This window comes from Sander lucioperca, chromosome 7 (assembly GCF_008315115.2).
Source record: "Sander lucioperca isolate FBNREF2018 chromosome 7, SLUC_FBN_1.2, whole genome shotgun sequence".
Taxonomy (NCBI): Eukaryota; Metazoa; Chordata; class Actinopteri; order Perciformes; family Percidae; genus Sander; species Sander lucioperca.
Window position 1 is genome coordinate 39,972,688 of NC_050179.1, and position 20,223 is coordinate 39,992,910.

The window sequence follows — 20,223 nt, forward strand, 5'->3', positions numbered from 1 at the left end:
ACTGAGGAGGAACACGACAACTACATGGACAAAAGTGACTCAAATAAATTAAATATCAAACCTGCACAAAATAAATAGGGCCACTAAATTTGCGGTGCACGGTCACAGAAGGCTTGTATCATGTGGACACCCCAACAGTTTTGTTGTCATTACTTAGAATTCCTCATGGGGGTGGCAGAAACTACACACTATAGCTTTAACTTGTATAAGAAGATTACATTGGCAATTATTAATATAGTATATCATGTAGATATTTTGAAGATTAAATATCAGTAACTCAATGTAGCTTTCGTTGTGGGGTTGATAGTATTTGGACCTTACACACCACATGTGAGGTGGCTCTGAAATCCCATACTAAGGTGCTATTTAGTAGCTAACACAGTATGTGAGATGTTTTAGTATGTCCTAAATCTTAGTATAAAACCAATAGTATGTGAATTAAATACAATTTCCGGTAAAATATTACACTATGCAAACACTGGACACTACGCCGGCATAAGTAATCCACAATGCAATACGGTAGTAACAGCAACGTTCAAAACAGACGGACAGCAACCAAGGCAGCTCTGTAATGTCAAAAACTTTTATTTCTACATATCAAAATCTACGATTTTGTCACCTGCGACTGTTTGTCTACTTTTTTCAGTTGTTTAAGCATTATCTGGCGATGCCGTTAAAGCTGAGGTCGACATGGGTTACCATGGTTACGCGTCTCCAACGGAAAGGAGGCTCTATGGACGTCACGTTGAAAATTACAGCTTAGTGCGTCCGAAAAGATGCACACTACTGTTTATATACCCAAAAGTATGTTGAACCATAGTATACATATTGAGTATGTAGTGCAGATTATGCAATTTCAGACGCAACCTGAGTCTGCAATTGTATGTTTGGTATGGTAGTGTCCCAATGGCCTGGGATTGTTTTAATAAATACTTCAAGGAAGCAAACACAAGTCCTCCCTGTTGTCCACTATCTATAGTTTGAGGGTTCGAAGCACTACATTTCATCCTTATATCATTTGGCAAAAGTTTTAGAGCCATACTAATAAATGGGCATGGCTGATATTATCTGCTTATTTTAGTTTATCACAGATATTTTGGTAATGGCCTTTGTTAGCAGATTAGTAATAATAAAGTGTGGTAGATCAATCCCAACTATACTGTATGATGGAGTCATTTTGAAACAGTGTTGCCATTACATAGTTTGTCCACCAGAGAGCACTGACAAATTATATTTATTTAAGTTTTGGTAAAACGTCCCCCTCAGTACATATTTTGGTCACAAATTCAAGGGATCCTTCTAAAAAATCTTTATGTGTTAATGTTAAAAATGATATATATATGATATATAAATACCGGCAGATATGATGTCAAACTTTGATACGATCACTTTAAATTGCTGCACTAAGCTTTAGAGCTGCAAAAAAAATGACACTTTTTACATACTGCTAGTTGCAACTCAACACTGAGACATTGTGAACAGAGAAATCCACCCCCACAAAAGGAAATGCAGAACCAGAGCAAAACCCACTACATAAACCAACTTTCATCACTGTCTTGTGTCCAATGTGTCCCTGAGCAAGACACTGAACCCCTAGTTGCTCCAGAGGCGTGTTACCTCTGACATATGTAGCAATTGGAAGTCGCTTTGGATAAAAGCCTCAGCTAAATGACATGTGATGTAATGTAATGTCTTACTCCATAAGTTGCTTTTAATACATATCCCGTTTGCCTAAGAAATACGTAAACAATCACTACTCTTCCCATTTTGTCATGTCACAGTGTATGCTAAGTGTTGCCATGGGAGCAAAAGAGCCCATAATCTACCAGAGGGACACATGAATGATTATGTTTGTTGTCTTTTGTTTTTATCACTTAATTTGATAGTCAACCCTGAAAGACCAAGGTTGTAATAAACAGGAATGATCCTGCAAAGTGCATTTGATGAGGCTTACTTGACACATGTCTGAAAAATCTGCCTGGTGTTCTCAGCAGGTTTAAAGCCTCTCTCTTGTTGTCCCAGGTCTGATGCTGTGAATAGTCATGGAGAAAACTAGAGGCTGTTTGGTGCTGAAGCTACAGCTGCAATAGAAGCATCACTCTCAACGCTGTGGTTCCATGCTTTGCTCCTGTGGTATTCCATACTGTTGTACCGTTTAATTTCAGCCCTGTTTCACCACACGGTTCAACTCCCCATATTATGCTGTGAGTTGAATAGGTTGTGTTGGTGCAGGGTGAGAACGGTGTGCAGGTCTCACTGTATCACTGGACCAAGGACTGGGATCCACCATCCTAACACATTGCTTATAGATTCATTATAGGTTCATGAGCAGCTAATGGCGAGATAGTGATTTCCAGAAGGGCATGTAGCAACTCATTTAAGTCATCAAGGTAACATGCAGTTTGGCATCATGAGTTATCAGTGATCACTCATTAGCATATTCAGAATTTGAATGTAACAACATGGTCCTGAAACAGTTGTGTGCTCTTGATTCATTAAACCAATGCAGTTCATCACCATGGCCTAAACACACAGTGCTAGTAGGCTCAAAACACCTGATGGACTGAAACAATTTTCCATTAAACTCCATGAATGACAAATTAAAAAAACAAAATGAAAACCTGGAGTATGCATCAGGTATTTTCTGCCATTCATCAACAAATAAGATCTGTGTGCTATTAGTTACAACCTTTTTATTTCTTCCTATGACCCTTGACCTCACTTAGCTCCCCCACTTATTACCTCATTGAGACTTGCACCCCCCAGCTGGTCATGCAAAGATCCTCATATAACACCCCCTCCAACCACCACAGTCCCTCTTACAAGCCCTGCGCTCTTTAGTCAGTCAGCTTGGACCCATGCAGGTTGTGGTGTTGATCCAGGGCCAAATCTGGGCTGAATCTGGGCCAGACCTAGGCCGATTCTGGGCTCAAACTGGGCTAGGTCTGAGCCATAATAAACCCAGCTCCTCCAGACCCAGATTTAGCCCCCGCTGGGAGCAGACAGTAACTGAAAAAACGTACCCCTCCCCCCTCCGCCAGAGCTCCCTCCTCTAGAAGAGACAGAAGGTCAATGGCTGGCTTGGGAACCCAAGGGGCGGGACTGCTTAAGTTTCATCAATGGTAAGGTGTCCTTATTTCGCTCCCCTGATGATTGACTGCCAGTGGGATGGAGGTTAACCAATAAGGAGCAGCATATTTGATGACAAGGAGGCTGGAGATCCACCACATACAGTACATCCTCCGCAGCAGTTTATCTGCAGTCCTTTTCCAGAATCCCATCTGACTGTGTAACCATGTCTTTTGTTTGTTGAGATGAATACTCACAATCATGTAACTGTAACATGTTGGAATGAGACGGGTTCTGTTAGCTGTTGTCTGACCCAGAACTCTTGTTTGTTATAACTATATGGCGTCCAACAGTGAACAAGGCTGTGATCAGATAGGAGGCTTTTTTTCTTGTGCTGACTATTAGTAATGTGAAAGGGCTCACTCGTAGTGATGAACCCACAGAATTAGGGCTGGGCAATATATCAATATAGATCAATATCGTACCTTTTTTTCCGTTGAGTTTAGGGACATTTCTGTTAATCCAAAAATTAACATACGGGGGGGAAAAGCTGTCAAAAATCATTCTTATTAACACAGTATATTATCCCATATTTCTACAGACTTTTCTAACAGTGTATGCTCATATTACAACCGTCCTATGTGATCATGGCCTGATGTCCCTCTGCCCTTTGTGCTCTGTTTATGTGCTACTATAACACATATTGTACAATGCCTCTTACTGTCACCTTTTCTCAGTACACATACCCCTCCCTTTATAACCTATGAATGAATGAATGAACTGTAATCCTGTATGTTTGTACCATGAGCTCTCCATAGAGATTAATAACATTCATTTTAACTCTGCGATGTTTTGCTTATATTTTTTCATTTTGTTTTCTATGCAACCACTACGCTGTGTACGTGTTATCATGACATCACTACAGGGTTTCCGCGAGGTCTCAAAATCTAAATTTTAGTCCTTAAAAAGTCTTAAATTCACTGAAGTATTGTGTTCTAGGTCTTAAATAATTTGAAACAGGTCTTTATTTTTACGTCCATGCAACGCTACCTCTGATGCTCATTTTCTTTAATTCCGTGGTCTTGTAATTCTTTCTTTTCGCTAATCCAAATATAACTTTGCTGTATTATGACGACAAATGAGACCAACATGCAACTTATACTGCAGCCAATCATCTTTCGTGTTATTGGCGCGAGTCTCTTTCGGATCGTACCACAGACATACAACAGACTTTATTCTTTAACTTTGGGGAAGTGCAAGTTTAGCGATATTTGGCTTTAAAAAAACTAAATTTAGGGCTCAGTTGATGTTGTGATAAATGTCTTAAATATCATTCATAATGGTCTTAAAAAGTCTTAAATTTGACTTGGTGAAACCTGCAGAAACCCTGGAATAACACACACTACCGCTGTGTTGATCTTACTCACAAAAACACAATAGTTTGTGTCTGCTGGAACTGTCTCTCGATGTGGACACAAAGCCAGAGATAGACCCAAGTCGTTGACACTTACCCAGTAAATTTGGTTATTTTACCCAGAGTTCATTGCAATAATTTGGCACCTGTAAGACAGGTGTAAGACTATCAGTTTCCCTTGAGACAGAATGATTATTATTCTGATTATTACAAGGAGAAGTGTTCATGCACAGTCATTTTGATACCTGTGTCTCTCTCTCTCTCTGTTTTCCTCTCTCTCCCTGTGTGTTTTCAGTGGAGAATGGGGAACACTGCGACTTCACTGTGCTACGCAACATGCTGATTAGGTAAGATTATTCAGACAGCTATATAAGGGTGTGTGTGTGTGCGTGTGCCCTATATGGGGAAAATGTGCATTGTCAATGTTATTATAAGTGTCTGACAACATTATGGAAAGATGAAGAAGTTTCTGTTTTTCCTGCCATGCTTTCGTGTGGAACTTACTGATTCCACTTCAACACTAACTTTAGCTAAAAGCATTCCTAATAGCATTTTCTTGCTCAATACTGGACCAATTTCAAAGATTTTTGTTCACATTAATCACTTAGACACAAATGCATGGGGAAATAGGGTCCAGGTTGAAAAAGAAAATACCCTTTATTCCCATGAATGCAACTTGTTACCCAAAAACTAGAGGCTGACAGTTTCCTTCTAATACCCACATTAGTGTACAATAAATGCATGTTTCTGTTTCTTCCCCTTCCACAGGACTCATATGCAGGATTTAAAGGACGTCACCAACAATGTCCACTACGAGAATTACCGCAGTAAGAAACTCGCTGCTGTCACCTGTAATGGAGTGGACAATACCAAGACCAAGGGACAGCTCACTAAGTACGCCTTCAATACTGAACTACTACTTCCCTCATTTTAATGAAACAGAACACACTACTTTAGATGTGGGGGGGAAAAACACAATGGCAGCGTGTTGTCACAGCAGTTTTTAGTTTTATTAAAGGTGATCAACACAAATCACAACTAACTATTAACGTCTGCCTTCGCCGTGGTCAACAGGAGTCCCCTGGCGCAGATGGAGGAGGAGCGCAGGGAGCATGTGATGAAAATGAAGAAGATGGAGGCCGAAATGGAGCAGGTCTTTGAAATGAAGGTTAAGGAGAAGAAGCAGAAACTGAAGGACTCAGAGGCTGAGGTGGGTTGTGTGTGTGTGTGTGTGTGTGTGTGTGTGTGTGTGTGTGTGTGTGTGTGTGTGTGTGTGTGTCACCATTCAAGGCATCCATTATGTAAGGGATAATGTAGGGCGACCCCTTCAGGCTGAGGGGGCACAAGATAACAAGATCAAAAACTAGTTATATATGTAAGGGCGTTGTGTTGGGTGTGAACGCAGCGATCACACTTGGGTGCGCATCAAAAGCGGACCAAACAAGCGTACCGAGACCTGCCTGAAGAGGTGGTCTCGGTACACTTTCGATCCAACTCTGAAGCGGGTTGTTTGTGGTGAAACGTGATCCTACCTTGAACCACACCAACAAGTCTGAGCTGATGTCTCCTGTAGTCAGGTGTGTTCAGCAGTCTGAGCTGATGTCTCCTGTAGTCAGGTGTGTTCAGCAGTCTGAGCTGATGTCTCCTGTAGTCAGGTGTGTTCAGCAGTCTGAGCTGATGTCTCCTGTAGTCAGGTGTGTTCAGCAGTCTGAGCTGATGTCTCCTGTAGTCAGGTGTGCTCTGCAATCTGCGATGCAGCAGAGCATTAAACTGTAGCAGCTTGCAGCGCTTCTCTCACAATAGACAGCAGTCAGGCTCGCCGTGCGTCACTCTCATCTCCGTGGTCAAACCAGCCACCCCTAAAGTTGGAGACAGACGCCGGCAGAGCAGAGCGAAGTCTCGGTGAGCAGAGCAGATGTAGTAACGTCTCTCGCCAAACAATGTCTGATTATTTAAATGAAATGAGCTGGTTTAACCTTGGAGATGTCCAGAACACAGGACCTTCTTCCTGTATTTACTTTCTTGCTTCCGCCCCAGACACATCCGACCAATAAGAGGAGTGAACTTTCTTGCGTGATTTGTAATGACGCTTTTTGGTATGCTTGGAGTTTTTCAGGTGTGAAACGAAAAACGAACTAAAGGGAAATCACTCCAAGTTTACAAACCATCAACTGATTCAGACCAAAGAAAACAAACTATAGATGTGAAAACGCCCTAAATGAACAACTGATGGGTATTACATGTGCTATTGATGGGAACATGTAACAGTGAGTCTCTCTAATGTTTTGACCCTTAGCTGGAGCGACGCCACGAACAGATGAAGAGGAACTTGGAGGCGCAGTACAAAGAGCTGGAGGAGAAGAGGCGGGTGTACGAGGACGAGAAGGCCAACTGGGAGGCTCAGCAGAGAATCCTCGAGCAGCAGAAACTGGACGCCTCCAAGTCAGTAACACTCACACTCTTCAACAGCTGACTAATAACTGGTTAACTGGCCACATGGTTCATTTGTTAAGTCAGCAGTATGTGTCTACTAAATGATGCATAGAAAAAAGGTTTGACAATATTGTTTGCATCATTTTTCTAGAATAGGACATTAACTGTATATTATATATATACTGCTGTGGCAATGTTCTTACGCAGTGCGGTTTGCTTTGCTACGAATGCCAATCATGAATTTATGATATTTATTTATTAAGGATACTTGGTTACATTAAAAATGTAGGTTTTCATAAATTAGGTAAGGGTGTATTTTATTGCCTATGTGAAGTTATCAAATGTCACTCTCCCTTTTTATGTCATTTTTCACTATTGTAAGTTCATTCAGTTCATTTCTATAGTGATGTTGGGTTCAAATCAAACAACAAAACTGAGAAAAAATCTGCTTTTTATAGTTTTTTGTGAATTGGGTGACCCGACCGTTTGAGATGGCTGCAGTGCAGTGCCTGGAGAGCCCAATAATGATGTTTCCACGTTGTACGAGATTGTAATGTTCTCTCTTTTCTTGTTTCTTACACAGGACGATGGAAAAGAACAAGAAGAAAGGAAAGATCTTTTGAAGAGACACGACCTGTTTCTTCACCTTTACACAAACTCCTTTTTTTCTTAATCCCCTTTTGAAGTTCACATTTACTGTGGCCCTATACATACACACAAAAACAACAGATATAACACTCAGCACATTCCATAACGTACCTCTGGGTTACATTTAATATGCACCACGTGTGACATGGATGCCATTTCTCTTCTCACACACACACACACACACACACACACACATATGCAAATCCCACAACATGCAAAGGCCCACATGCTCGTCTCTCTGTGGGGTTTTACCATTTTATCTGTTGAAACCTTTTGATTTTCATGGGGAATGCATGTTTTTGTGAAATTCTATTTTCCTATATTTCCTGACGACAAAGAGGAGAAGCCCGAGTTCCTCTGAGCTACAATACGGAGTTAACACATGGCAGGGACTATACATAGCCATTTGTACACATGTAGTAGTAGTAGTAGTACAGTATGTACTCTAGATATTCCATAGATCTGCAGATAGACGTACTATCCCTCTCCTCGACGCTCTTTCTTTTATTTTTCTCAAAAACTTAACACAGGTGTGTACACATTAAAAACACTCCTAGACTCAAGACCATGTTGAGAGTGTGTTAAGAGAAGGGAGAGTGTATGTGTTAAGAGAAGGGAGAGTGTATGTGTTAAGAGAGTGGGGAGAGTGTGTGTGAGGGAAGGTGGCAGCTGGGCGGGGAAAAGTCTGATGGAATTGAGGCGCGGTCACACCAAGAAAGTGGCACAGTGAAATGAATCTCACTGAGTCTTTGCGAAATTTGGTTTCTTCTTTGAATAGTATACATAACTGCTTCCTCACACAACAAAATATTACCCCTCTGCTATTCTCTCTAACAGAATATGTTAAATCCTAAAGCAGTGTGCTGCGACACAGTCAAACCTTTAAAGGGTAACTACCGTTTTTTTCAACCTGGACCCTATTTTCCTATGTTTTTGTGTGTAAGTGACAGCAGTCAAACAATCTTTGAAATTAGTCCAGTATAATATAATATAGTGAACGCTGTAATTGGCAGCCACAGACCGGGCTGCAATGTAACCCTACGGGGCAAATGTGCAGCGTCAGTTTGGACCACTAAAAGTTTGTTTTGCCACTGACAGACTCAGATTATTATTGTAAGTGTCTGACAACATTATGGAAAGGATCCCTACAGAGATAGACCTTTAAAACCTCTTTAAGACCTTTCTGTTTAACCAGAAACAGATCTGAGGTCGCGAGCGCTAAACCCACCAGACTCCATTTAAAAAAGCAATACTTTTAGTGTGTATATAGCCAACATATTTTCACATGTAAATCAGTAAACAATGTGTTTATTTCAACCAAAACTAGAGTTGTGATGGTTGGAAAAGTGGAAAGACGACCCAAAATGGCTTTTCATTGTTTTATTTTTCTGTCGGCTTAGAATGAAGTGTATTTTACGATCCTAAAATGACTGTTTATTTACATGGAGTCTGGTGGGTTTAGCGAACGCAATTTTGCAGGTGTTTTTATGTTTAAAAGAAGGACCTTACTCTTTAACAGAAAGGTCGACCTCCTTAGAAATCTTTTCTATAATGTTGTCAGACACTTAGAATATTAATCTGAGTCTGTCAGCGGCAAAACAAGCACTTTTGTGAAGGTAAATACAAGCTGAACAATTGTCCTATTAACTTACATTGTAGCTTGATTCTCCGCTGCTGACTGCAGAGATCTCTCTTAATACTGGACCAATGTCAAAGATTGTTGTTACCATCAGTCACTTAGACACAAAAACATAGGAAAATAGGTTGAAGAAAATGGTAATTACCCTTTAATATACCTTTCCAAGAGTTTCCATGTTTTATTTTAATATGGTGATGATATTAATACTATATGTAAGTGTGAAGAACAACTGCGTTCTTGCACTGCTGTGAAAGGATTGTCCCTTTATCATTTAAAGCAAAATGCTGAAGAGACAAACCTTTCACCTGCAGCACCTAAAATATGACCTGTATGGACGTGTTTGATTAATGATGGAAATGCTTATATAGTGTACATACTGAAGGCTGCTCAGTGGCCTTTTTTCTCTTTTTTTTTAGAATATTATATGCCAGGAATAACAACAGAACTTGTACTCGGAACAGAACCTATTATATAAAAAATGTCTTAAGAACACATATGCTGTATACATCTATGCCAACGAGTACACTTTCTCAGGACTGCTCCGTTATGATACGTTTTCTCCTTAAGTCCAGAGAAAAGCAATTATGTGGTCCTACAAGTTAAAAAAAGTGATTCTTTTTCTTTGAAATGCTTGTGAACCACTCACCCTTCCAATAACACCAAGTTAACATACATTTAGGTGGATTTTCTTTTTGTAAAATTTCCTTTTTTTTTTATATATATATATATGTACACTGTTTACTGCTTCTCTTTTGTGTTACCATGTGTTCCGTCTCTAACTGTACATGGTTGATATTAAAGTTGACATGGTTATGCTTTAACTCCCGTGTGCTGTGAAAGTATTCTTTTAAACACACTCATGACATTAATAATTTAATACGGAGTCAAACATTTAGATTCTGGATGGAGATTTATCAAAACATACATGTATGGAAACATATGTATCAACTTTATTTATTCTGGGAGGGCCAATTGATTACATGCCATATAAAACTACAATACATATAGAAATGACTGAACATAGTAATTAATATATAATACACACTGCACATAAAGCAGTTACAGAATGTTAAACAACTCAAAGTGCACATGTCCATTCAGTATACATGGCTTCATAAAGAAGACATTTAAAGTGATTAAATGGAGTCAGGCTGTTTATTTCATTAGAATCTGCAGGTTATTGGAGCATAATACTCAAATGCAGTTTTGCCTAATTCTGTCCTAATAAATGGAATATTTAGGACCAAAGAATCACTAGTGTGAATGCCATACTGATTGGATTTAAAATCCAGCAAGCTTGTTAAATACACAGGCAATTCTTTAAGCAAGGCTTTGTAGATTCTAGTCTCTTTGCCAGACCTTCCTCCACAGCGCTGTGAAGGAGGGTCTGGTTAGTCCACAGCATTCTGGGATGGGATAAAACGTGCTCTGGTTTGGCATTTCTTTAAACCAATCACAATCGTCTTTGCTAAGCTCCGCACGGAACAGCTGCAAAAATAGTGGTGTGAGAGAAAGCTCAGATTGGACAGATAGTCTAGCTAGCTGTCTGGATTTACCCTGCAGAGATCTGAGGAGCAGTTAACCATAGTCCTCACAAATCCACCAGAGGTTAGAACGCCAACACAAAGAAAGAGGAAGGGGACGGACATCGGCGAAAATACATGCATCCGGCGGAATTTCCTGCAGCACCGGCGCAATCCTGGAAGTGGACTAAGTAAATACAAACATGCATCTGTGAGACCATCCAACTTTTGAGAGAAGAAATGAAACAGTCTGCATCTTGATGCATATTTAAAGTTGAATCTATCTGCAATCATACGTAGCACTGCTCATTTCCATGAACCCGAAGATTTTGCTGCTACAGCCTTTCCTAGTCTGGTGTGACCTGCAGCAGGTGCTTCCATCACACCATCAGTTATCATCCTTCCTCTTCTTTAGTTTTGGGCTATGATTTTTTTTTCTTCAGTTTGGCAACAGGCATTACGTCACCAACTGGAATGGAGTGCGCCAAACCTGCTTTTTTTCATTTTATAGTAACAAGTAACTAAGATGCTCAGGGGAGATGTAGTGAAGTCTGATGTCTCCTGTAGTCAGGTGTGTTCAGCAGTCTGAGCTGATGTCTCCTGTAGTCAGGTGTGTTCAGCAGTCTGAGATAATGTCTCCTGTAGTCAGGTGTGTTCAGCAGTCTGAGATAATGTCTCCTGTAGTCAGGTGTGTTCAGCAGTCTGAGCTGATGTCTCCTGTAGTCAGGTGTGTTCAGCAGTCTGAGATGATGTCTCCTGTAGTCAGGTGTGTTCAGCAGTCTGAGCTAATGTCTCCTGTAGTCAGGTGTGTTCAGCAGTCTGAGCTGATGTCTCCTGTAGTCAGGTGTGTTCAGCAGTCTGAGCTGATGTCTCCTGTAGTCAGGTGTGTTCAGCAGTCTGAGATAATGTCTCCTGTAGTCAGGTGTGTTCAGCAGTCTGAGCTGATGTCTCCTGTAGTCAGGTGTGTTCAGCAGTCTGAGCTGATGTCTCCTGTAGTCAGGTGTGTTCAGCAGTCTGATGCAGCAGAGCAGCAAACTGTAGCAGCTTGCAGTGTTTATCACAGAAATGGACAGCAGTCAGGCTCGCTGTCCATTGCTCTCATCGCCGTGGTCAAACAACAACAAACAAATTAAATTTATTTTTATTAAATTTTAAATAAAATAAAAGGATGAGGCCAGCCACACAGTGGAGTCCTGGAGGCCCCCCTAGGTCTGAGGGCCCCCTGGTAAATCCAGCTGGACTCTGTAAAACAAGAGAAAACTTAGTTGCTTCTTTTATTTGTGCTCAACCCTCTGAGATCTAAGAGCATTTTTATAGATATCTTCTTGAATTCTCCTTTTAAGGGTTTCTGCATATAACTGATCCCTGTGTGTTTCATATCAAAATGTTCAGAACAAACTCAGCTTTCTGTATAGTGACGCCCAAAAGTGTTCCAGAGCAATGTATAAAGAGATCATTTGGAACATTCAGACATTTGAAATTAGTTTACAAAAGTCTTGGGTTCTCAAGAGTAGTGTAATATATGAATGAAATAAGTCAAAATGTCTGCTGTGAAAAAGGTCTATCGACTGGTCGTGACTGGTTTCCCAAGATGGCGCCCGCCTGTATGTGAACGCTACTGTCTTTATAAACTGTCTGTTCATCAAATACATTCAACAAATGTACCTGAGGAGGGGGGGTAAATGCTTTTTATTCTGACTCTTCCGGTGTCGCTGGGTTTTGACTGTCATTTTATTTTAGTGCGTGACAGAAGAGGTGAAGTAGACGTGGAGGATTTACAAGAAAATTACAAGTATATTATTCACAAACTCCAGTTGAAAACTTCTTTGATGTAAAAGGTGTTATTAGCGCTGAGTCATGCATTAATTAATGCAAAGAAATATCTGTCCTGGTACTTACATGTGGTCTCTTTTTCCAGCTCCTCTAGGCAGTACTGCAAATCATCCTCTAAAGAAAACCAGGGAGGTGGGGGGTGTTCCTGTGAGTGGGGAGTTGGGGGTGGGGGGGGTTAGGTGTGTTCTGTGAAGGTGTGAACCTGTGTTCAGGTCCTGCTGGCAGCATGCATAGAAACTGGTGCATGATCGCTGATAGTGATAGGGTGAATCTGAGTGTCTGAAATTTCTGTCATAATTGAGCTGCTAACCAAAAAAGTAGTCTAGGCGGGAATATGAGTGGTCACGGAGTAATGAAATGAGGGGAAGAGAAGGACTCACTAGGAGCTACGCTCCCCCCGACCCACCCCATGCCGGGCAAGGCGGCCACCAACCCCACGGCCCCCCCAATGCCCGGGGGCTCCAGGGGCAGGACACAAGGCCAAATGTGCCCCCCCCCCACTCCTCCAACCCCCAGGCATGCCTCTGTAAATGTATTGTGTTGGATGCATGTCATGATTTGTGAAGTGTTGTATGGTGGAGTGGAGATCAGGTGCGTGGTAACTAAAGTGCAGTTAAAACTTGGGGGGTAGTTGGGACACAGACACCCCACAACTGGCAGGCAGTGGAGCGTCCAACGTGCCCCTCCCACCCTCCAAGCCCTACGTGTCTAATGTGTGATTAAAATTGTGGGGGGGCAAGGCCGCAATAAAGTAGTCCTGCCCACCAAAAGCCTCACCGCCTGTCCGCCCCACAGAGTCCTAAGGGTGTATGTAGTGAGACATGACCGAAGGGGGAAGGTGGAGGAGGTCATAGGGAGGCCAAATAGGTCCTCCCCACTGGGGCCAGGTTCCTGACTGGCCCCAGCATTTAGCCCCGTCCCCCTAGGCAAGAGGACATCAGGCCCCTCCAGCCCAGGGCTTGTAGCAATCGCCCCAGAGCACCGTCAGCACCCCAGAGCCAGCGACAGCCCCACCAACCCACAGGTGTGTTCCTGTGAGCGGGGAGTGAGTGTGAGTGGGGGTCCTTACAGTCTGGGTAAAAAAAGAAAAAAGGGTCGTGGTGTGGGGAGGTGTGGTGTGGGGTCCAGGTTCAGGTCCAGCTGGCCAGCACACAAAAACACAAGTATATATTTAATAACATGAAGAAAGGTTTAACTTAATTATGTAAAGTGCAATGCAAAAAGTCAAATTTAAAATGCAAAGTTAAATATAAATGCTTAAACTGAAATCTTTTGATTGAAAATCGCAATGGAAATAAGAAAAGAGATTTCCATATTTGTAGTGTATTCAACAGAAATGATGCAGTGTCAGGAAGCTTACTTCTTTTTAGACAGCAGGGTCTTGTTTTCCATTATCAGAAACTCCTTAGCTCCTGAAGGAGAGGTCCTTAACCTTGCCTCTTTTTCCTGATCAAACAAGTGGAAAAACAGTGCAGTTTCATCAAGTATCATGCTTTATTAGCCATTTAATCCTGCGAAAGAAAGGCAGTTTAAGAATACTTTTATATTCAAGTGTATAATTCACTTTCAAGGGATAAGCCTTTTGTGTACATAGAAAAAGTTTTATTTTTCAAAATGTATCACTGTCTAAGTAGACTTTGCTATCTAACCTGCATGAGTCAATGTAAAAACAATTCTCCCAAACAAAATCACTCGACAGGTTCACTTCACTAACCCTGAATCATCACCTTTAGGAACACAGTTGCTGCACCCTCTTACATTTTGCTCAAACTTTATGCTACCCTTAATGTCAGTCTTTTCACACTTTTTTCCAAATCTAGGGAATGCTGTACAAACTTGTAATAGTTCATAGTCATATTGACACATTTGTCTTCCACCCTACAAAGTTTGGGCTGCCTATGAATAATTATTTTCATTATATTAATGTCCAAATATGGCTTCCCAGATAGTAATTTTCAGGCTGTAAAACTGAAGTAATTTCAAGGGCTGAAAATATGAAGACATAGGATTTGAACAGAAATATTTGACAGGCCTTGGTTTTGGGACACATTCTTGATATAGACAAGGTTTGAACAACATCTGAGACAGTGCAACAACAACCTGGAATTCCAATTTAACCCAGAAGACTGACAGTGCACATGTAATTGAAAAAAATGTATTTCATTGCCAAGACATACATTTATCTACTGGAATAGAGCAGTGTAAATATTGCATACAGCCATCCTCAACCTTACAGTAGGCTACTTATATCGCTGTATGACACTCCATCTGACACGATTTCTGTTCAGCAATCAACGATTGTTGTTATGCACTGGGCTAACGTTTGCAGGTTTTAATTTGCGGGTAGTTAAGGTTACAGTTACCGTGATGTAACTTTGGCTATGTTCACTGCATATTCCACAAATGAACGTGACATAACAGACATGCAATACTTATGCAAGGTATTTTATTGTGAAACCTCTCAGTTGAGGCTTAAAGGAAGTTACAGTTAACAGAGCTTTCATTGTGACAGGAAAAACGGAAGTGGATAGTGTTGTATTTTCTGACGGTTGACTGTGTCGGGGTTGAATAAAGTGAGACGTACAGTGGCGTCTTGGTTCCAGCGTTGGAAGCCCGTGTCTTTATTTTACAGCCAGACCTGAGTCTAGACAGTATTAGAAAGCCTCGGTTACACTAACGTTACATTATCACACCAAGTACTCAGTCACTTAGCCTGCAAATTCCTAGCTAGCAGTTACTAGCGTAAACAAATAGGCGCTAACGTGTACAGTAGGCTAGCTACTTCAGTTGGCTAACTTAAAGTCTTATTCATGTGACTTGAGAGCGCAGACTCGCCCATTGTGAAAAGCTGCACGTCGTTTTTGCAGACTTTACAAGAGACATGTACATCGTTAACTGATATATTTAACGATGTACATTAGGGTGACCAGACGTCCCCGGTTTCCGGGGACAGTCCCCGGTTTCGGTGACCTGTCCCCGGTTTTTACTGTGACTGACAGACCCGAAATTGGAATAAAAGAAAGAAAACCGACCAAACGCGCACCCTACACGTGCATGTGCCCATATTTTACGATGCTAAAATTACTGTTTATTTACATGGCGTGTGGTGGGTTTAGCGAACGCAATTTCGCGGATTTTTTATGTTTAAAAAAAGGATCTTACTCTTTAACAGAAAGGTCGACCTCCTTAGAAATCCTTTCCATAATGTTGTCAGACACTTAGAATATTAATCTGAGTCTGTCAGTGGCAAAATGAGCACTTTTATGAAGGTAAATACAAGCTGGACACTTGTCCTATTAACTTACATTGTAGCTTGTTTCTCCGTTGCCGACTGCAGCGATCTCTCTTAATACTAGACCAATGTCAAAGGAAAATATTTCCTCAATAGTTTTAATTGTAAGCAATAAAGCAAAAGCTGTAATAAATGTAGTGCAGTAAACATTACAAGCTCTCTCTGAGGTGTAGTGGAGTACAAACAGGGGCGTCGCCAGGAACTTTGAGCCCCATGACAAAAAAAATCTAATTGGGCCCCCTCTGCGCAGCTGTTGTCACCACATCTCTAGGACCTAACTGTCCCATCAAAAGCTTTACATAACTCTAATTAAAGGCTTGCAACTGTCTTGTTCTTGTAGTTCAATACAAGTACTAGCACAATATTTACTGCTGGTGATTTGTACATGCATGCAAGTCTAGTATGCAGTTCACTATTTGATGCAAGATTAAAAGCAACAATAAAAATGTGCTGAAGGCCATCTTTTACAGTCTCAATGTATTTTTATTGTAAAATTTGACAAAATGGAAAATTCAACGAAATTATTAATAATAATAATAATAATAATAATAATAATAATATTATTAATGAAAGACGGAGAAATCCCCACAGACTCCCTGGCATGTCATTGAACACAATGTTGCTCACCTTCTTCACTGGGACAGGGAGGGGCACAGTTAGGGGAGACTGGGGTGCTGCTGACTCATCTGTTAAGTCTGCTAAAAGGGGCAGGGACAATGATTTAATATGAATATCTTGCTAAACGTTTCCCTGCACTGATTAAATGTAGGCTAACACTAGTCTGTAGCTAGCTAGCTTATTTCACTATGGACATTAAGCCAACAGGTTAATACCACTCACAGACTACCCACCTTTCTTGGTGAAAAGTTTGACACCCTTTCCTTTGTCTTTCCTCTCTCTTTTCTCTTTCCTTTTTTGAAAGCCAGATTTTGATTTAACGTTACTTGGTAACATCATGGTCACTGTAGCTAGTTCTGGCACATCTACTGACTGCTACTAAACACCATCAGAGTGTGCTAAGGCAGGACCAAACCATTTCATGCAGATACAGGGGGGTGGTCGGTCAATATGGATGTTTACTTTTTGGTCAATGGGGATATTTAACTTTTACTGCCAAAAACAAGTACAAACAAAGATCACTCGTTTTATGATAGATAGATAGATCACTCGTTTTATGATAGATCACTCGTTTTATGATAGATCGATAGATCGATAGATAGATAGATCTATATACATACACACACACACTGAATGATGATGGTTTAATCATTTTATATTAGTTTTTACCTATTTGTTGGGGCCCCTGTCAGTCATGGGCCCTTGGAATTGTCCTAACTTCTTCCCACTTACAAATATGAATATATATTTCTACTGGTATGCTTCCTAGTGACATTAATGCAAAAATATGAAGAAAAAACTATTCCACCTGTGTGTGCATGGTTAAAATTCTGAAGTGCAAATTAGTTCAGTCTACAGCACAAATATTTCCATCCATAGATAAGAATAATCAAGTCTAACCTCTGAATTTCTTTTCAAAGTGAACCAGATTAATGCATTTAAACGTTAAAATAGACAATTTTCTTACAGGGGAGCATGCCCATGGACCCCCCTAGGGGGGCCCTGGGGCAGTGTCCCCGTTTTAAGTTTACAAAGATAAAAACCATTACCTGTTTGGGAGTATTTACGCTTCAGAGCTGAAAATGTCCCTGGACTTTGTCTCAGAAATCTGGTCACCATGTATGTACAAGTATAATATATTATACTTGAGTATTTCTTTAGTAAAGTAACTTCAGCGACTGATCTGTGCCTACCGTACCTGGTCCTCGTTGGAGACCTCCTGAGCCATTTTTTGAAAAGAAAGCAGAGTGACCAGAATTGTGTTTAAATACAACACAGCTGCTCGCTCATTGGTCAGAGATTTAGCCGGATTAACCAATGGGCATTACGGGCCATAGAGGCCACGCCCACTTGGGGGCTGGCTGTGGAGAAAGTAGGAAAAGCACAGCTGAAATTGATAACCTTAAGGGTGGCTGGACTCCATCAAGTGTCCCAGTCAGAGAGTTCAGTGAGTCAGCATGATGACAGGCAGCCATCATGAATGGCTTTAAATACACCTGTGCCTTTCTGCCTACAAACACAACTGCTTGATAATAAGAAATGACATGCAGTCACATGAACAGACATACGTATTGCAGAATAAGATGAGAAATAAAATGTAGTAATATTTCCAGCTGGTTTCCCATTTGGTGTGTGCAGGTAGCCGTGGTTTCAAACTACTCCATAAAGATTATCAGTATATTAGTAGAAAATATCCATATCAAAGCAGCGTTCAGTTCATTTGGTCACACGTCGTTTTATTTCAGCATTTAACTTCATATTTTATTTAGCAGAGATGTTGATTTTGACACTATGTATTATTTTCAACATTAGCTTGTTGTCTGTGATGTGGATTTACTTGTAACTAAAACAGTATTTTGCACTTTTGAACAAGATGTTGGCCACAGGAGAAATGCTGAAGCTAACAGCTTATAGTGATGTATGTATGAAGTGGAAGATAGAATGCTTTTACTTTGCCATTGCCCCGTTGTTGCATGTTTCTGGCAGCAGGTGGCAGACTGGCCAGCTGAACAAGGCTTCCTTTTACATTCAGCACCTTCTCATATCATTTGGGGCTTTCAGGATCACAATGTTGAACAACTGTTAATTGGAAAAACCTTTATTTCAACAATGCAAAGACATAGTTATTGACCTTATTTTCTTATTTTAAACTATTTAAAGGAAAGCATCATTTAGAAACCTGGAGCTAAATAACATTTGATAGAACCAAACGGTAGAGCATTAGCCTGACAAGCCAGACCCACATCCAGATGTTGGGTCTGGGAACTCACCAGTGACGGAGCTCAATCCAAGGGGTGGGATAAACAGTTGTCTTTCAAATTCCCTCTGCACGCAATAAGAGAGCGCTACAACCAGGCAGAGCAACGAAGAAGGTAGCGAAGCTAGTTGATGGATGAAACTTTTACCGTATCCGGTCAGCAAAACTCTGAACACATCTTCCTTTTTTAAGAATGACTTCAGTGTCGTTCTTTGTTCTTTTCTCAAAGAAAAGCTTAACTCCAAGTCTTTCAGAAGACTGCTGTTCCCAGCAGCAGCAGCCATAAGCCCGCCCACCGACTCTATACACGATGTGATTGGCCTGACTAGAGTTTGGTTTTTCCAGCTCGCAAGCCAACGGAGAGTGCCTAGACCCCCCTGGCTGCAAATTACATTTGCTGCCTCTAGGGTGGTCTAGATTTCTAGGCTAGTCGAGCATGGCTCTAACAAAGATATGGATACAGAGTTGGGATTTTCTTTAACTTCATGAGTAAGGATTAGCTGACGTTTTGATATACTTAATTTACAGCCTTACAATCATTTCTTTATTTATGTATCCATGTAGGTTAAAATAAAAAAGAAACATGCACACTGTTTTGGCTTTGGAAGTGAAGCCAACATTTTGATTAGAGCAACATGAGTAGGAGCAAAGCATGGTCTTCTGGGCCCAGTTTCTCAAAAAACGTCATCTGGATCAAATTGATCTGGATTTGGAAATCCCATGCTATCCAGGATCACCTGATCCATCTTACTTTTATGCCCGTTTTTTAAAGGAACATTGGATTAGATCGCTGTGATCTAAATACCAAATTTCAGGATTACCACATCCTGTTGACCAGAGCCTTAAATGGAGCCAACAGTGTAGCCTACTGGCTCAGCAAAGAACAACAGGTAGGCGACATACCGGTGGCCACTAATAGCCATTGTTTGTTTTCATTTTAAGAAACAGAAACATTACTTCTTAGAGGGTGGAAAACCGAGGGACTTCCGTCGGTCCAAGAGTGGACTGTTGAATTGGCAAGAGTGGCAGCATTTGATAAGGATGTCTTATAAGACATTTGGAAAACTAGAATTCTATGACAAAAAATGGGGCAAATATTTATCATTTTATGAAGGAAGAAAAGAGACTGTAAATTGAAATAATTCCTTGAGAGAGTCAGCTACGGTATTTTGTTTTGGTCATTTATTTGTATTTGTGTGCATGTGGTATGTTATTGAATAATTGTACCTTCTATTTGTTATTGTTGGTAGGTTAATTTCGTTTCTTCCTAACATGCACAAGACATCTTATATGGGGACTACATCTATGTGCAACCAAGGCGATTCTGTTTGTGGTGAGGTGTTTTGTTTTAGGGTGGGGGGGGGGGGGGGTTGTATTTGTATCTGTATGAATGCTGTATTCAAAAAATAAAAAACTGTTAATCACAAAAAGATACAGAAACACTGTGATAAACAGAAACCTTTTACATTCCTTATTTTGTTATAATGTTAAATAACA

The 20,223-nt window shown here is 40.8% G+C and overlaps 1 protein-coding gene and 1 long non-coding RNA gene across 5 annotated transcripts in view; both read left to right on the plus strand.

Annotated features, from left to right (window-relative positions):
* The window catches only part of LOC116040131 (septin-7-like), a 58,271-nt gene extending 50,167 nt beyond the window's left edge, over positions 1 to 8,104 (plus strand). For all 4 annotated transcript variants that reach the window (XM_031285367.2, XM_031285366.2, XM_031285369.2 and 1 more), the window contains 5 exons: positions 4,779 to 4,830; positions 5,252 to 5,377; positions 5,558 to 5,693; positions 6,780 to 6,925; positions 7,500 to 8,104. In XM_031285367.2, coding sequence (XP_031141227.1) covers positions 4,779 to 4,830; positions 5,252 to 5,377; positions 5,558 to 5,693; positions 6,780 to 6,925; positions 7,500 to 7,539 — 500 coding nt within the window. In that variant the 3' untranslated portion in view covers positions 7,540 to 8,104. The remainder of the gene's footprint in view (positions 1 to 4,778; positions 4,831 to 5,251; positions 5,378 to 5,557; positions 5,694 to 6,779; positions 6,926 to 7,499) is intronic.
* A 7,884-nt stretch (positions 8,105 to 15,988) lies between these two features.
* On the plus strand, positions 15,989 to 18,975 carry LOC116040134. Its single transcript, XR_004102589.1, has 3 exons — positions 15,989 to 16,023; positions 18,587 to 18,591; positions 18,688 to 18,975. It is a non-coding gene; the product is annotated as an uncharacterized LOC116040134 (long non-coding RNA).
* Positions 18,976 to 20,223: the final 1,248 nt, after the last annotated feature.